Source organism: Schistocerca cancellata, chromosome 5 (genome assembly GCF_023864275.1).
Source record: "Schistocerca cancellata isolate TAMUIC-IGC-003103 chromosome 5, iqSchCanc2.1, whole genome shotgun sequence".
In the NCBI taxonomy this organism is placed as follows: Eukaryota; Metazoa; Arthropoda; class Insecta; order Orthoptera; family Acrididae; genus Schistocerca; species Schistocerca cancellata.
In genome coordinates, this window is record NC_064630.1 from 270,923,437 (window position 1) to 270,939,807 (window position 16,371).

General features: G+C 44.4%; 1 protein-coding gene across 1 annotated transcript in view; it reads right to left on the minus strand.

Moving 5' to 3' along the window:
- LOC126187698 (protein enabled homolog) overlaps window positions 1–14,300 on the minus strand; it is a 28,425-nt gene extending 14,125 nt beyond the window's left edge. Inside the window, exon 1 of the mRNA XM_049928941.1 lies at window positions 13,964–14,300. Within this exon, the coding sequence (XP_049784898.1) occupies window positions 13,964–13,981 (18 nt within the window). The 5' untranslated portion in view covers window positions 13,982–14,300. The remainder of the gene's footprint in view (window positions 1–13,963) is intronic.
- Between the last annotated feature and the right edge of the window lie 2,071 nt (window positions 14,301–16,371).

Genomic DNA, 16,371 nt, shown 5'->3' on the forward strand with positions numbered 1-16,371 from the left:
TGATTGCGAAGGCTTTTATCTGATCTCTACTTTTACACATTACAACAGACAAGAGGAAGCTTTGTTTTCCAGCTAGCTTCAATTCACGCATGGAGTGTCACTAACTAAACTCTTAGTAGTAATACTTATGCATGGTGCGAATGTTTTCTAGCGCAACTGATACGAACAAGTATTCGTTGTTTGCGGAAGGGCCACAATTTTTTTCACGGATGAACAAATGTATTCTACTTACGGAGAGTTGGTAATAACGTTTTATAGAACAAGGAACTAGGGTGACATGAAACATTATTTTGGGTGACTTCGGATGTACCAGAAATCAGGTGCAGGAATCAAGAGACCGTAATTCTCAATAGCAAAACTCCTGCGTGTGAAAATCACGGAAACGTGTGGTCATGTAAGATTTGTCACGACTAACCCGCGCCGATTTCTTGATTGTTGCTACACTAATGATCACTCAAAAGGGAAAACAAGTGTTCGTGAAAATTTATCTGCAGTGTGAACCTGAACTCCAACAAATTTCCTAAGGTTATTGCGGATTACTAGTGTGTGTTTTGTTGTTGATAACAGTATGTTCAGTTCAGTGCTCGCCCTCCAGCTTGCGTTCCGTACTGGTCGGTTCTTTCTCGGGTTTGTTTCCTCGGCAGTGTTAATCGTACGTTAACAGTGAAACACAGCAGTATGCGTAATTTTACTGATTTAGAATTGGCCGAAAATGTCCTCGTGAATGAGGGTTTACTCATCGTTGTATACGTATTTTCCCAAAAATAAAGGTAACTACATAAGAAACCGAACAACACATAGTTACATTATTAATCTGTAACGAATCACTACCGATTATAGGTTCCTTATACTAAAATACTCTGAAAATAGCCCTGAACAGTCTACGAAATTTCGTCGGTGGAGCTCGTAAATGTAGCTCAAATGGTTCGGAGCACTATGGGACTTAACATCTGAGATCATCAGTCCCCTAGACTTAGAACTATTTAAACCTAACTAACCCAAGGACATCACAAACATCCATGCCCGAGGCAGGATTCGAAGCTGCGGCCGTTGCAGCAGAGCGGTTCCAGACTGAAGCGCCTAGAACCGCTCGGCCAAAACGACCGGCTCAGCATAGGTATCAGGGCAATATACTATTTCTTGAAAATATGTATCTTTCTCTTGCGTATGTTTGCAGGATTAGGTTTCATTTCCTCTGTCTCCTTTGTGGGGAGGTAAGTATGAATAGGAGTATTCGTGATCAGCATTGTGATGATGTTTCGTGAATGCGGTAGCCCGGCAAAGTGCCACCTGGAGGCTGTATAATCTAAAACATAAAAAGAACAGTCTGCATTCGAGCAATGCCAAATACAGTAAATGTAACTTCTTGAATGGCCAAAATATTACTAGAACCAACTGCTATCAACTTACAGTAATTATTTTAAAATATGGTATCGTATGTTTTTCTGTTGATTGCTGCTCTTTTGTTTGACTTCCCGTGAGCGTTGAAATTATTACTACTGGATCTTTTACGGCTTTTGTGCCTCTGCTGTTGTAAAACCCCTTGTTTAAGTACGATTGCCGGAAGTGTCATGTGTTTTGTAGTAATTATTTCTTTTTTTCTAAAATCTAAAATATTCCACGAGTCCACGCTCTAAGAAATAAATGTGCACGCGGAGGGGCCGCTGGATTCACTCTGTCCCAACGTGCTCAATTATAAAGGGATCTCGCACGTTTGGATGCCGGCAGGCGAGGAGAAGCGGGCAAATGGGGTGGGGGGAGTGAGCAGCCGAACAATGAGGGGGCGTGTGACAGGCGTCGCGACCCAACAGCTGATCGTCAAACGGGAGCGGGCCACGGCTGGCAGCGGAGCTAAGGCGAGGCACACAGGAAGGCAAGCACGGCAAGCCAAGGCGGCTGCGGCGGCCGCGCTAGGCCGCTATCCCCTCCTAGCGGCGCGGCGCAGAGAGGCTCCCCTTGGGTTGCCTGCCGCCGGCTGAGGCAGCTGCGCGCCTAAAGGCCGGCCAGCTCGTCTCGCCTCTACACGAGGAAAACTTGGCCCGCTGCCGCTGCCAGCAGCACTGACTTACGGTTATGGTGGCGCCGCGACTGCCGCCCGCCTAGTGAAGGAGGTGGGCGCTTGGGGCGCCACAGTTTCAGTACATACAGGGCAAGCCCAGGCCTGAGTCAGACGTGAAGGTAGATCCCAATCAGTGTTCATCTATAAAGCTTCACTTGTTCAAAGGGAAACTGCGATGACATTCGGTTTCGCTGCTGGATACATTCACGAAATGTTTCCCCACAAACAGCAGCATTTTTTTTGTACATTTCGGGCTATTGCTAATTTGCGGCAATATTTTGATGAAGGGACGGTTATCCTTCTGTTAACTGTTCCCATGAACCTGGTAAAACGTGTTAACCCCACCGTGCTTTCTCTGAAGTAGGTGTGAGAGGGGGGGGGGGGGAAATGTGGCGCTCGCTTACAATGTAGATACTACTTTTTGACAAGCGATATCGTAGTGAATGGCAACCCAAAAAGACGAATTAGTCTGCAGATCTGGGTGCGCCGGAGTTCTGCCGGTTAGCAGCAGGAACTAGCCCTATCTTAATCACAAGGCGTAGGCAAATGTAGTACATGTCCCAGAAAAACTATGCGGCAGAGGAAAAACTATACTGTTTCCTTCCCAGGCATTTCAGACAGATTAATTCAGTGGCTCAGTGAACCATTTCAAATACATCTAGAACTACTTTTGCAGGAGCCCCAGCGATACAATGCCCTTAGCTGTAAACTTTTTACGTGATCACAGTCACATTTATTGGTTTTGTTTCGCCTCATTCGATAAGTTCCTTTAGACCCACGCAATTCGGGACAAAAACTAATATTTTAAACGGAATTATTGAGCAAAAGGGCGGGAGCTCATTTTAAAGTTATCATAAGGTAAAGCAATTGTTCAAATGGCTCTGAGCACTATGGGACTTACCTTCTGAGGTCATCAGTCCCCTAGAACTTAGAACTACTTAAACCTAACTAATCAAAGGAATCACACACATCCATGCCCGAAGCAGGATTCGAACCTCAGACCGTAGCGGTCGCGCGGCTCCAGAATGTGGCGCCTAGAACCGCTCGGCCACGTGAAGCAATGTTACATTATTTATTTTGGGTTGGACAGAAATTAATGGGATAGTAGAAACCATATCATTAAAGAAAGTGCTGTAGATAGACAAAGTTTAACACAAGTGCGCGTAAGTCTACATTACGAATGACGACTTTGATACGTGGGCAAAGAGTGAATGCCTTCTGACTCTTGCAGCAAAACTGACTCCACGGTGGAGGCAGGATACGGCAAAGACAGTGCGATACGGCGATGGGGCTGATAGGTCCGCGAGGATCGAGCGCGCAGTCGACGCTAAGTATCGATATGCTCCGCGGCGAGGGGCGAGAGGCAGGAGGGTCTCAGCTCAGCGCAGCGCACACACGCGCGCTCTCTCCTGCTCGCGGTGAAAGCAGTTCCGTGGACGGCGGTTGCCGCCGCCGACACGAGCACCGCCACAGACGTCGGCGGCGGCGGCAGGCCGAACCGCCGTGGCGCTCGGCGCTTGCTCGCTGCCTCCACTTCTATTTGTTTCTCCGTCAGGCTGGCAAGGCACATGCGGCTAACTATAGCCAGTATGGCGGCGCGCTTGGCAACGCCGCCACTACCTGCGCCGCTGCCCCTGGCGCTCTGCCACCCGGCCAGCACAACGGCCGGCGTCGCTCCTCGGCGAGGGGACCGAGTTCCGCCAGCCCACGTGTGGCACCGCCACAGACACGTGCAGAGCTTTCGCGAAACCGGCGCTACGCGGCGCTCCCGTTGCGGCTCATTTCGACGTTATTTACATACAGTTAACTGCCAACTTCTAAAAAAGGCTGTTGAAGAAATCATCTAATTTCAACGAGCATGATTTCTTCATCTGGACAGACATCAAATTATGAAAAAGAAAAAGATTTCAACCAAATAAGTCGAATAAAATTTAGTTTTTTAACCCCCATCTCAGGAAGCACGAGAAATAAAATAAACATCACTTGGATACTGTACTTCCCGAGTCAACCGGCCAATAAACATGCATACCTTTTCAGGAGATGCGCCCGTTGGCCTGTTTACAAGCCATGTAGACGTTCCCGATGCTGTATATTAAGTCGTTTAACACAGGTTATAACTGACCAAATGATTCTAACGATATGGTTCTTCAGCAACACGGTAGTTGTGGATTTACACCCATACTTAAAATTGTACGGTATATTGAGAATGTAGGCGTAGGATCCGCCTACATTTTTTTTCAAAACCCAGCCCTATCATCTTATCTGCAAACACACTTTCTATTGGAATATCACAAAGCGAATGACGAGGTGCTCTGAGATTCCCAAAGCCGACCTACCGCTAGCTCATTCGGGATATTTGGGAAAACGGTCTCCATGCAAGAGCGTAGCTCCAACTTAACATATGCTTTTCTTCTTAATGTAGCAATCAGCTTTCAGCGTTCACGAGACGGGCAAATTTAATAACAGATCTAAACAAATTTACATTATACCCATCCAAAACTGAGTCAAGCTTTTGTACAGGAAAGCAAATGATCAGGACACGGAGTCATCTACTCTTCATCTCCTATTCCAGAGAAGCCGCCCGGTGCTCTATCTTTCGTTGGCAATGAAATAAATTTTTATAGTACGGCTTCTGGTGGTGTATAAAATATTTCGGTGTGTAGTCTTTAAAATAGTTGGCTCACCTGTTTTTTAAGACATTTGATAGCAATATTTATCAGAATTCCCATCTTAGAACATGTTCTATCAATCTTTTTAGTCTAATTTTATTCGAAGAATAAGCAAGCGTCTTAATTAGTGCTTGTTTCAGTATGACTACGTAGTATATCATGATGGTAAACCTTTGAAGCACTTTCACACAATTTTATAGAGGTCGCTAATAACAATGGTGTTGAGTGCCTTTACAGTAATATTAATAAACCAGAGAACATGCCATAGACTATTCATCTACAATATGGGTAGAGTATGGCTGTTGAATTGATTACTTAACAGAGCCTAGTACTTTGAGCTTATATTTTTTCTCCTTTGTGGCAAAAAAAAAAAGTTGCGCACTTTCACGAACCTCCGTTTGATGGCACTAATTATACCAGTTTTCGTTTAATATCACACGAATAAACAGAACCATTTCCGCTTCTATGTATCACGTGCTCGTTGCCCTCATTTGAGAAGACTAATCGACAACCAGTAAGAACACAAAGAACAGACTTGGGGTATTTTAAAATGTTTCGGTTTTAAAAGCAAGTCACACAATAAACAGACATCGTTACCGTAAGTGTTAGCTAACAGATTTTTTCTGTTTTATTTTTTACTTTTACTACGGTCAGTACAAGAATCCTCCTTAACAACCTAATGACGTGAGTAAGTTATGGCTGTGAAATAGTAAGATAAAGCATCAAATTACTTCACGAAAAGAAATCGCATACGATTAAATACACAAAACTTATTGGAATAGATTTATCAAAATGTAAGATGTGATAAACGATCTGTGGAGGGCTTCTGTCATTTCGACTATTTGAAAGTACCTGTCTGTGCAGTTCTACTATACCCTTCTTTATGTTAAATGCTATCACATATGCTACGAAACCAACCGAGGAGATGGCTAAAATTCAGTAACTCGCAAACATCGAAGGACTTTACAGGCTTTACTCTCACTAAGTTAGTCTCGGGACTGGTCATCATATGGCATTGTTTACCCAGTATTGGTTTTAGATAATTTAGGATTCTAGAGAATTCACGCGAAATGTGTATTGCGGCGTTCATAGACTACAAGTTTGGATGGTGAAGGGAAACAAAGCTGTTATTCTTCCTATGGCTGCTATGGGACATGCCACCAAAAGCGGCATAATATCTTCGGTGTGGTTGATTCTCGGTGCAAGCCAGTTTCGTGTGGTGGATGTGTGAGTGAGGCGCGGAGGAAAGGCGCCACGGAGAAGCGATAGCGGCCGGCCAGCCGCGGCGAGCAAGTTTCGCAACGCAAAGGTCGGCCTCGCCGCTGCTGATACCACGGCGCCTTCCTCCGCTGTGGCTGCGTCGCGCTCCTGCCCTACACCTCACTAGGCGTCTCAAATCCACCTCAGTTCCTCATAGCCAAGCATGCTTGCTGAATTAGCATCAAAACAATTGCAGCCCCAAAGTTTCTTATGCAAAATTCGTCCTACTTCATGTTCGCTCCGCTATCTCTGACAACCAACTACTCCATTCTATGTACAGGCAGGTCGTAATGAACGCATTACTCTGCTTAGCCGTAATGTCAACCAGTTTGAGTTTTACAAGTGGCTGGTGTCAGTTCAGTGCTATTGGTGCTGCTCCCAAAGCATCTCAGTACATGGACCGTAATATTTTGAATTACAACAAATAAACGTATTTGTGAAATTAGAGATCATTGATAAGAACCGTGCGGCGTTATAGTAACTGCACAAAATGTACGAAGAGCATCCTTTCCCTCAAGTATCGGAAATCATCTGCAAGGAGCATCTTTTACCAGTGATACAAAATGAGCTTACAAGTGATCTGCCTTCAGAGAAACAATACGCCGTCTACCAACATCACGATGCAGTTTCACATCAGCGCATAACTCCGCAGGCAGTTCAACTAATACGAACTGAAACATTACTGACGTATACCCCGTTTCATTCATTTACAAATGTATCTAACGTGTCATCTTTTATCCATTAAGGTAACCTCAATGTCCAAGAGAACCTAGCTCAAAAATGGTTCAAATGGCTCTGAGCACTATGGGACTTAACTTCTGAGGTCATCAGTCCCCTAGAACGTAGAACTACTTAAACCTAACTAACCTAAGGACATCACACACATCCATGACCGAGGCAGGATTCGAACCTGCGACCGTAGCGGTCGCGCAGCTCCAGACTGTAGCGCCTAGAACCGCTCGGCCACTCCGGCCGGCGAACCTTGTTCCTACTGCACCGAGAACAAACAGCATTCTAGGATATCTGATCAATGTACGCGACCCCTGTATCTGCTAGGTGAAAAGTCAGGAGTCCATGCATGGGGAATTTCCACGAGTACCCACTCTTCACTTTTTCAGGGTGCCCCCTAATTTACATGACGTACTTCACACTGTTCCGAAGCCTGAACTGATGCCTGAGGTCCACCGGCGTATTAAGAGTCCGTTATTTCTCCGAGACAAGCGTGCGCAGCAATACAGTGTGTGTTCACATTACAGGGCTATAACATTTGTGTCTTAGACTGGAAGAATTGCCCGCAAAATGTGAAAATTTTTAAGGTGCAAATGGATAAAACATTACATACGGAATCGGACTCCCTGTATACTCCAAGTACAGTATACAGACTTACAGAACCGTGTAACTACCCATATGACGGCGCTGTTACAACACCTTTCTTAAGTCATCCTGAGGATAACAGCAGAAGGCTCCGTGGCAACTGCGTGTTGGAAGGAGCTACTTACTGTTCAAGTTACACACAACACAGTGTACTTCAGGTGTCGCCAAAACCCTCATAATGACTTAAGTTTCCTATCTGAAGTATCAGTCTTTACTATTTGTCATATAATTAAATTAAACTTGGTTCAGGTGAAGGCAGCAAATCCGTGGCTACATGATGACATCCTACGAAATGGAAACCCCGACACCAAATCCAAAACTGTTCTCGAAATGTCAGTGCGCTACTGTAGGGCGAAAGCGTTCTGAATATTTAATTCTTTCATATAATTTTTCCATTTCTTGGTCATATAATGTTGAACAATGAATACAAAACGAAAGAACACAAAAAGTTCGCTTTCGTCCAAGTCTTTGGAGAAGTCTTCAGGCACTTGGTGGCGCGCATACAGAACTTTTGCATTGTTAGCTGGGATATACTCTAGGACCCACAGTTTCCACCGCCTAAATGATGATGATGATGAGTCCCATACTTCTTTACAGAGCGTAGGGGAGCGACGCGGGAGACCCGCGCCGCCTTACAAGGCAAGGTCCTAGCGGAGGTGGTTTGCCATTGCCTTCCTCCGACCGTAATGGGGATGAATGATGATGATGAAGACGACACAACAACACCCAGTCATCTCGAGGCAGGGAAAATCCCTGACCCCGCCGGGAATCGAACCCGGGAACCCGTGCTCGGGAAACGAGAACGCTACCGCGAGACCACGAGCTGCGGACACCGCCTAAATAACAAAGGCTATTAAATCTCGTCCGTTGGGAGTATCCCTCTTCGCACCTCCATACTTCTGTCTTAGCTGTACGATTCCATTTCTACCTGTGATCCATTCTGCTTGGTAAGAATCTACCTTGTGTTCGTTCATATAGTACACGATTTCCAAGTAATTTAGCCATCAGAAGTCTTACATCTGCTGGCAGGAATGAGACAGGTTGGATAAGTAACCATGTCTAATGTCTTGTGCGACGGAGATACTGCCGGAATGCTTTATGTCAATCACTTGTGGATACTGGCAGTCCTATGTTTTCAATACATGGTACGATTAGAAATAAATTTCTAGTATGGTATCCGTGTAAATTACACCTGGCAAAAAGAGCAGAACGTGTCAGTAACAAGTACTTAAAAAAAAAAAAAAAGTAGGGAGCTAGGAAGCTGGTAGGAAAATGAGAGGCATTAAACCGGTAGCCGGACTAGCAGGGGCGGGCGCTATAAGCTGACGGCCGGTGGTGACATGCGGTGAGCTCGGCGGCGCGGCGGGACAATGACAGCGAGGCTGGTGCGCGCCGCAGGTGGCTGAGGCGGGCACGCCCCCTCCCCTCCCTGCGGCCGATGATCGGGCCGGCTCTGCGCCGCACAGCGCGCGTCTGTAGCATCCGTCACTTGGGGGGCGTGGGAGTGGCTCCGGCGCGGCCGCAACCTGCCCCACTACTGCCATTTGTTTACACCGCGTGCCCGCGCCGCTTGTCACTTGTCACCGCGCCGCGCCGGCCTGACACGTGCTCCGGCCTTTACGGGTCGAGAGCGCGCAAAGACGCCGGCGCCTGTGTGGACACACTGCGCGCGCTGCCGCGACTCTTACTTGTTTTGATATCTGCCGTCCCGAAATCGCCAAGTTAGAGCCCGAGTGACACGTTTTTACTATTTTACGCAGTCTAGCGACATACAGCCGGAGCAACTGAAGAATTTATTTCAGCATCATCTTCACTACGTTACCATGAAAAAATGATTAAGAACGCGCAAAATACTGCATAATTCCCTAAAGTTGACAGTCTATACGCCCTTATGTTGTCTCAAATAGTTAACCCATAGCTTCACAGTTGCATTTACAGTGGACGAAAACTTAAAGCAGTATTCAAAATTTGGCTTCGTTAGGAGCGAACTTCTCATTTTCTTTTATGGAGAATGATTCCCTTCATACTTTTACATTCTGCTGTGTTTCTTGCTTAAATTATTTGCTGCATACTTCGAAGCAACTATAGCTCCATCTTCAGGCATTTTGGTATCCATCTCGTTTATGTATTCAGCATCCTTCATAGTCTTTTAAGTTCCACAGTAGAGGATTCTCGGGGGCATTAACAGGATATACTTGCGATGGTATATCAGATCGATAACAGTTCCTGAAAAAGCCGTCGCTGCTTCGAAATCAATTGAAAGTAAATCAAAACAAGCAACACAGCAGAGTAGAAGAAAAAATAGTAAGAGCAATACTTTATTCTCAATAACAAGATATTTGATAGCACCACAGAAGCAAGACGTTAACTACATTGAGACCAAAACAGTTTGTGACACAAAAAAGGCGACAAACCATGTATATAATCCGAGTCTATCGCAATTCCTTAGAGAAGCCTAACTGATCTGTAATAATTGCAACAGCATCTCCGAAAGTCTATCGAATCTCGATCTTTAAATTTCGATGTCTTATCAGTTGCGATCAATGATTCCGAACAGTCAACATAATATTGCATGAAACTTCCTTCACGGCCCAAGACACTTTCGTTCTCCACGCATTAAGAATCGAGTTTCTCATATGTTATCACATGATCGTTTATCCTTTGTGTTAAAAATGCCGAACTAACTTATGCTATATTATGGAAGTTCTCTCCTGGACAAAGCACACTGCTTTTAGCCGAAACAGCGACCTATCATTGTCCTTCACATACAAGTTTCGAATTACACACAATATCAGTATTTGGGAGTATACACAGGCTTTAGTCCCAGTGTAAAACAAAAACTGATTCTTACTGTTGGGAAATTCTTCGGAATATAAGATTTTCACTGGTCGCGGAGCGTCCGTATTGCTGTGCACTTTGAAATTATTTGTCGACTGAGTTATCCTGCAGAAACGTGGTTCTAATACGGCAATCTACGGGGAGCAACAGGAAATAGTGAATTAGTGGAGAGCTAGTATGTATGGCCTGTTAAACTTCTGGAGATGCCGGTATTTCTATGGCTGACAGATTTAATCTGACGACCCAGCAACATACGCGTTTTTGGAGGGGTGTTGAACAAGGCCGGGGGAGTGAATCGGTTGTGGCCTTTTTGAGGAAACGATGCCGCCTTTCGTCGTAATTGATTTACGGAAACGGCAAAGAACAAATTGTGATAGTGGGACGTAAAATTCACACTCTAATCGTGTCGAGTATAGCAACATGAATATATGGAACACTTAGCGCTACTGCGAAGTACAACAAACTTTCTCCAACATGAAAATAAATGTTCTGCGACTGTAACAGTTTGGTCAGTGTGTGCTGTTTACTCTTTTCCCTGTTTTGGAACAGTATTGGTGAAGTTGACTTTCTCCGTAGCAAAACTGATTTTTACTGAGAAAATATTACGTGAAAACAAGTCACGTTCCTGCTACAGCGTACAAGATCGGCACGTTTGAAACGAAGTAGGATATAAGTGAGCTGCACGAACAGAGAACGCTGTCGAGTTGCTTCTATCTGAGGCTGAGATACGGAGATGGCAAATAAAATGTTATCTGCCATTTCTTCACTAACTGCTCCGCCGTATCTCTACCGCGTTTGCCGGTACCGGTAACACATACAGTGTCTATTGGCTAGGACTCTTTTCCCCTACACCTCCTCTGTAGTACATACTCCAGGGTGCAAACATTAAAATACGAATAAATATCTGCTGTCACAAAGTGAATGAGAACAGGCACCACTCTCGGCGAGTCCTCGTTTATGCCGTCGTTTTTGTTTCGAAATTACTGTGTTTTAATGTTCGAACGCGTTCCGCGTTTTCCACGAGATTACATGGCATCTTAAGGGTCATAACTCAGTCCCGCACCCCTTTCCATTGGTTTAAAAAATCAGGAGAGACAGTATATACTCTAGGAAATCACCTATTCTTGCCCGAGGAACATTGTTAGTAAAATAAAGTACGAATTACTCTTTCAGAAATGTTAACTAGTTCGAAATAATTTGTTCGACGACTCTCTTCAATTTGCCGAGAATGACGTAACAATTTCCAACAGTCTATTCAACTTGTCCATATAATTACGTAAGAGAACGTTAAATTGCCGAGTTTCCTGGAAACTTTCAAAACTACACCCTTAATTGGCAGCTTCAGTACAGTGTAGATATTCCCGCCACAGAAAAGATGACACCTTGAATTCAGAAACCTTTCTCGAACAGAAACGGAGCTTGTTTCTGGCGGCAGGTATCTCGTGCAAGATTTTGCAGCCTAGCACGCAAATCGCGAAACATAGTCGGTAAGAGCACGTGGCCCATCACAGGCGGAGGTACTCAGGTGGAGCATCGATTGCCAGCGACACCGGCCACGTGCATAGGCCGGACGCATATGAGTACAAAACCGCGAGCACGCTGCAGGTAAACTAAAAAACGATGCATTTAAAGTTTGATGAGTACAGGCTAAATATGTCCGGGAACACTCCACAGATGATCAAAATCAACACCCAACTTACATTTCTGAACATACTCGCGTTCTTACCACCACCGATAATACCTAAACTGGCTGAAAAAGACATTCAGTTACAAAGAAGCACGTTTACAGCTATCATCAATTGACTGACACTGTGAAAACTATTTGGAGCATTTGTCAGTTCTCGCTAACTTTTGTAGCGGTTCTTGCCATCGATGGACTGATACGTTTCGTGCAGAGTAATGTACAGAAAGAATAACTCACTTGGAAATGGTTATAGCTTTGTAATAATTTGGACAGTGACTGGTAGCTCTATCTAATCTGTCTACGGAATATCACTAGGTGCCTGACTATCACCCGCTGCACAATGACGGAAACACAGAACTGTCACCTGAACAGCAGCCGCCTTTAAGTGCAGGCTGTACGAAGGTAATAACTTTCAAATATTTTGCACCACCGCGTAAAACAAATGGCATGAATACTTCAAAATCTTATCTTAATAATGTTATTGTGTTGAGACTATGAAACTTCTCTTTATGGACACACAAGTCGTCAAAGTGGCGTCCAATTGAAAGACTTGCACCAGGCCGTAGTGCCACACGATATTATTAATGAATAATGCTGGCAGAATTTTAGTTTAAGTTTGTATGCTACCTTGCTAGACGATAGACACTCCGAATCGTGATGCCACAGGCTACCAGGACTAATGACCGCTGTTCGTTCCTTACGGATAGGGATCGGCTGTTGCGCTTTTATCAAATTCTAGCAAGTGGAGAAAAAAAATGAAAGAGCTAACTGAAACAAAATTATCCGTCCAGCGTGACTCCGTCACCACGAAATCCACATAATGTAGTGGTTCGTAAAGTAAAGCTTCAAACGCCAAATTTACACTTCGTGTGTGTGTGTGTGTGTGTGTTTTTTTTTTTTTTGTCGCCTTTCATCGATGCCAACCGAACAAAGGATTTAAGTCATTGGAATTAAGGCAAAAATATAACTGTGAATGCATTTCTTTATTGGACTATTAATCGTGTCTTCAAAATATTCTAAGGAAAACATTCAACGTTTTCCACGTTCTTTCAGTCATCCGACACTTCGAATACGAACTTTCTTAAATTTAGCTAAAGAATTGTCGGTCGGCGAAATTGCTTTTTTTTTATCAATGAGTTTCATCATCTAGATCAAACAGAACCGAACGCCTACTGACATTAAAAGGTGTTAAGATACGTTTTTCTTTTTGCTTAAAACTTCTCTTACGTCGTTGCTACAGAATAAAATTCAACAGTCAGTCCCGTCGCAGCACATGTTACGTAAGCGAGAGACAGAGGGATATGTAAGAGGCGTTCCGTCGTAACCATAGCAACGCCAGTCGTAAAGCAAGGTGCTAGAACTTCGGATGTGACTTGCTGGGTTTGATAACAATTCCCCCTTCCCACCCCGAAGGGCATTGGGCGAGGGGGAAGCGGAAGAGGGGAAAGGATGTGCATTCCGCTCCCCCTTCCACCGGCTGAAGACCCGCTCAAATTCAAAACGATGAAACACACGCGGACAGTCCCGAACTTATCTCCCCCACCCACTGCCAACATGTGGCTGCCGAAATGTCAGCCGCGAAATAACCTGCTACAATATATCTAGCGTCCACTGGGCAACAAAGCAGCGGCTCTCAGTGACAAAGTACAACGTTTCACAGATCTTCCAATATGCATGCACGACAAAGGACTAGAGATAAACGTAAACAAGATCATATAATCACATTAACAAACACCTATATACATAACAGTAAGTTACAATAATTTTCCTCACACATTCCTAAAAGTAAGGTGAAATCTCAATTTTGCAGGTACCAATTTAAATTAGAATTGAAAATGAATCTAGACAAAGTAAAAAGCACGGAATCAAAAACTGTCAATATTATGCGAGAAATCTGTGGTATGTTAAAATAACCGCACAAAAAACAACTACATGCGAGTCTCATAAATATAATTTTTGACAGTAATTAAATTCACCCCGTACAGCAATGACAGGCGTGTTGTCATGCCATAACAGCTATAATACACAAAATTATGGACCATAAGGACGGTGACAAGAAATTTTTGAATTACTTCTTACCTGTAAATCACACCACATCTTGTTTCACGTCAGCCAGAAGCCATATCCGCCTATACTGGCCGGTTGCACCATGTCACACACGTAACACCTCTGCTTCAGATTCTTCGCAGTCCGCAGTCGGCGTACTGCCGTTGCCGCCGGCGAACAGCGGGCAGAATTACAGGCAACAGCGACTTGCTCTCTGCAGACCGGTTTGTTTAGCTCGGGTACGAAACGGCACGGAACCCACCTGCGCCTGTCGCACCCGCTACGACTCAGCTCTCAGCGGCTACACTGCCACAGCCTGGCGAGCTTGGCTCGGCACAGCTCCGCTACGAACACGCCGTTCTCTTCCCTAAGTCGGGTTCGTACGCCACGTTCCTGGAGCCTTCGGCTATCTCCGGCAGAGCTCGGTTGTTGCCACCACCTCGGCAGTTTCCGTAGACGCTCGGCTCAGATTGCGGTCGGGTGGCGTGGGGGCTTCGGCTCCGCTCGGGCCCCATGACCCGAAAGCCTTGGGCTGTGACGAAATTGTCATGACGTGTTCGGCGCCGCTAGTGGACGAGCGCACCAAGTGGAATAAAGCTCAAAGCGAGATCCCCTCGCTCTCCCCCCCATCATGGAAATGGTTGGGTTTTAACGAAACGGGCTGGCTGGTTGACTAGGCTCGTCCCCAGCCCTAATGAACAATAGTTCGACCGGGTCGACGCTGCTGCCCTCTGTCAGAACTTTGGAGGCTGCATTGACGATCAACTTGGCGTCTGCCCGTCGTGCTGGCTACAATGACAAGAGTGGGGGCGGAGGGTAGGCATTGCGATTTACAACGCAATTCCATATGAACAGGATATTCGTACAGGCTCAACGTCATAAGAGGGTTTCTGTAGGGCAGTAACATATTGCGCGCAGAACACTACTGAAAAAAAAAATCTCCGTATTATACGATGTTTACCCTTGAGTGGAACACAGTTTTTTATTTTTTTATACTGAACTTATTTATATTGTTGTTGCATTTGCTGCTGATGACGAATTTTACGAGACCCAAGCTCAATAAAGACCGTCCTTTTCTTTTTAGCATGTAGTAACTGTAACACAGAGCGTAGTATACAGACAAGGGGAATCTTATTTTACTTGAAATAGAAGATATAGATGCTTTCCGCTTTGTACACATACGCCCCCACTTCCTACGATCATCCGCCGGGAGCAGCATCGGCTTCCAACCTGTTCGCTAGATGTCTCTGGCGTTCCCTGGGAAACGCAGGCATGACGCGATGGAAGTTTCCTCGAGCCACTCGTTGTTCCCAGCTTGAGGAGCGAGATACTGTGGACGGAAGAAAAACATTTTCCGATCAGATGAGGAAGAGGGATGACGTTTACATTTTCATATACCGTAATGAATGTATTCTTACAGTATGGGGATACGTCTGACTGGCTTAGATTATAACTTATGTAAGCATACTCGGAAATGTGTTTCTTTCAAGAGCAAACAGCGTATCTGTATATCGGTAAGGAGTTTCGCATTTTCCAGAACGTTGTTTCTTCGCTTCGAAACGACACCTGTTATTGAATATGTTGAAAGCTTCATTGTAAATCGACTCGGATACTCCTAACCTCCTGTATTTCTGTACTATCTAATCTTTCTTGCATACGTTCATTTTTGGGAAGTGTTAGACGCATTCCCTCCACCAACGTTATCTCACCGAATGTATGCAGAATATAGTAATTTTTGGTTATGCCCTTTACCCTCTAACCGGAACATCGTTTACTCGGCGGTAAGATGGAACATCGGTCTGCTAGACCGCTAGGACATTTAAAGTGTATTTTTCTCTATTTTTATGACTTTTCCGCACTTCTACGTTGCTTCTCTCTCTCTTTAAGGTGTAATTAAACATAATAATAGGTTTTTGAACCATAATATTTGTTAAAATACCAGTAAATTCAAGTTTATTACTAGGAAAAACTTTAATTTGCAGTGTTTTGTTGTTTACACATTACTCCTTTAGAAATACTTTTTTTTACATTATTATAGTTACAACACAAAGAAAATGAATACTAAAATGTAATGCAAAGAAAAAATTTAACTTTTATTTTTAATTGCACAAGTCTTGCACACTTTTCGTGAACACTCCAAGCACGTTGGTTCTTCGCAAGAAATACACTTGTAGGCAGTTTTCCTCTTTTTTTGATATGGACAAAATCGACAGGTTTTTCTTTTACCAAGTGTGTCCGTCGGACACTCATCAACTCGAACAACAAATTTATTCCGTTGGCTAACGATTTGCTTTTCTTTTGCTGCCTCTTCTTCTAAAGATGAAATAATACTTTGTAGCTCTTGAGGCAGATTGGAGATTGCCAGTCGGGATTTTACGAAATCGTAGACCAAATATAGAGAAACTCTTTTCAGGAAATCAAAACGTGATACGGTTTTCTTC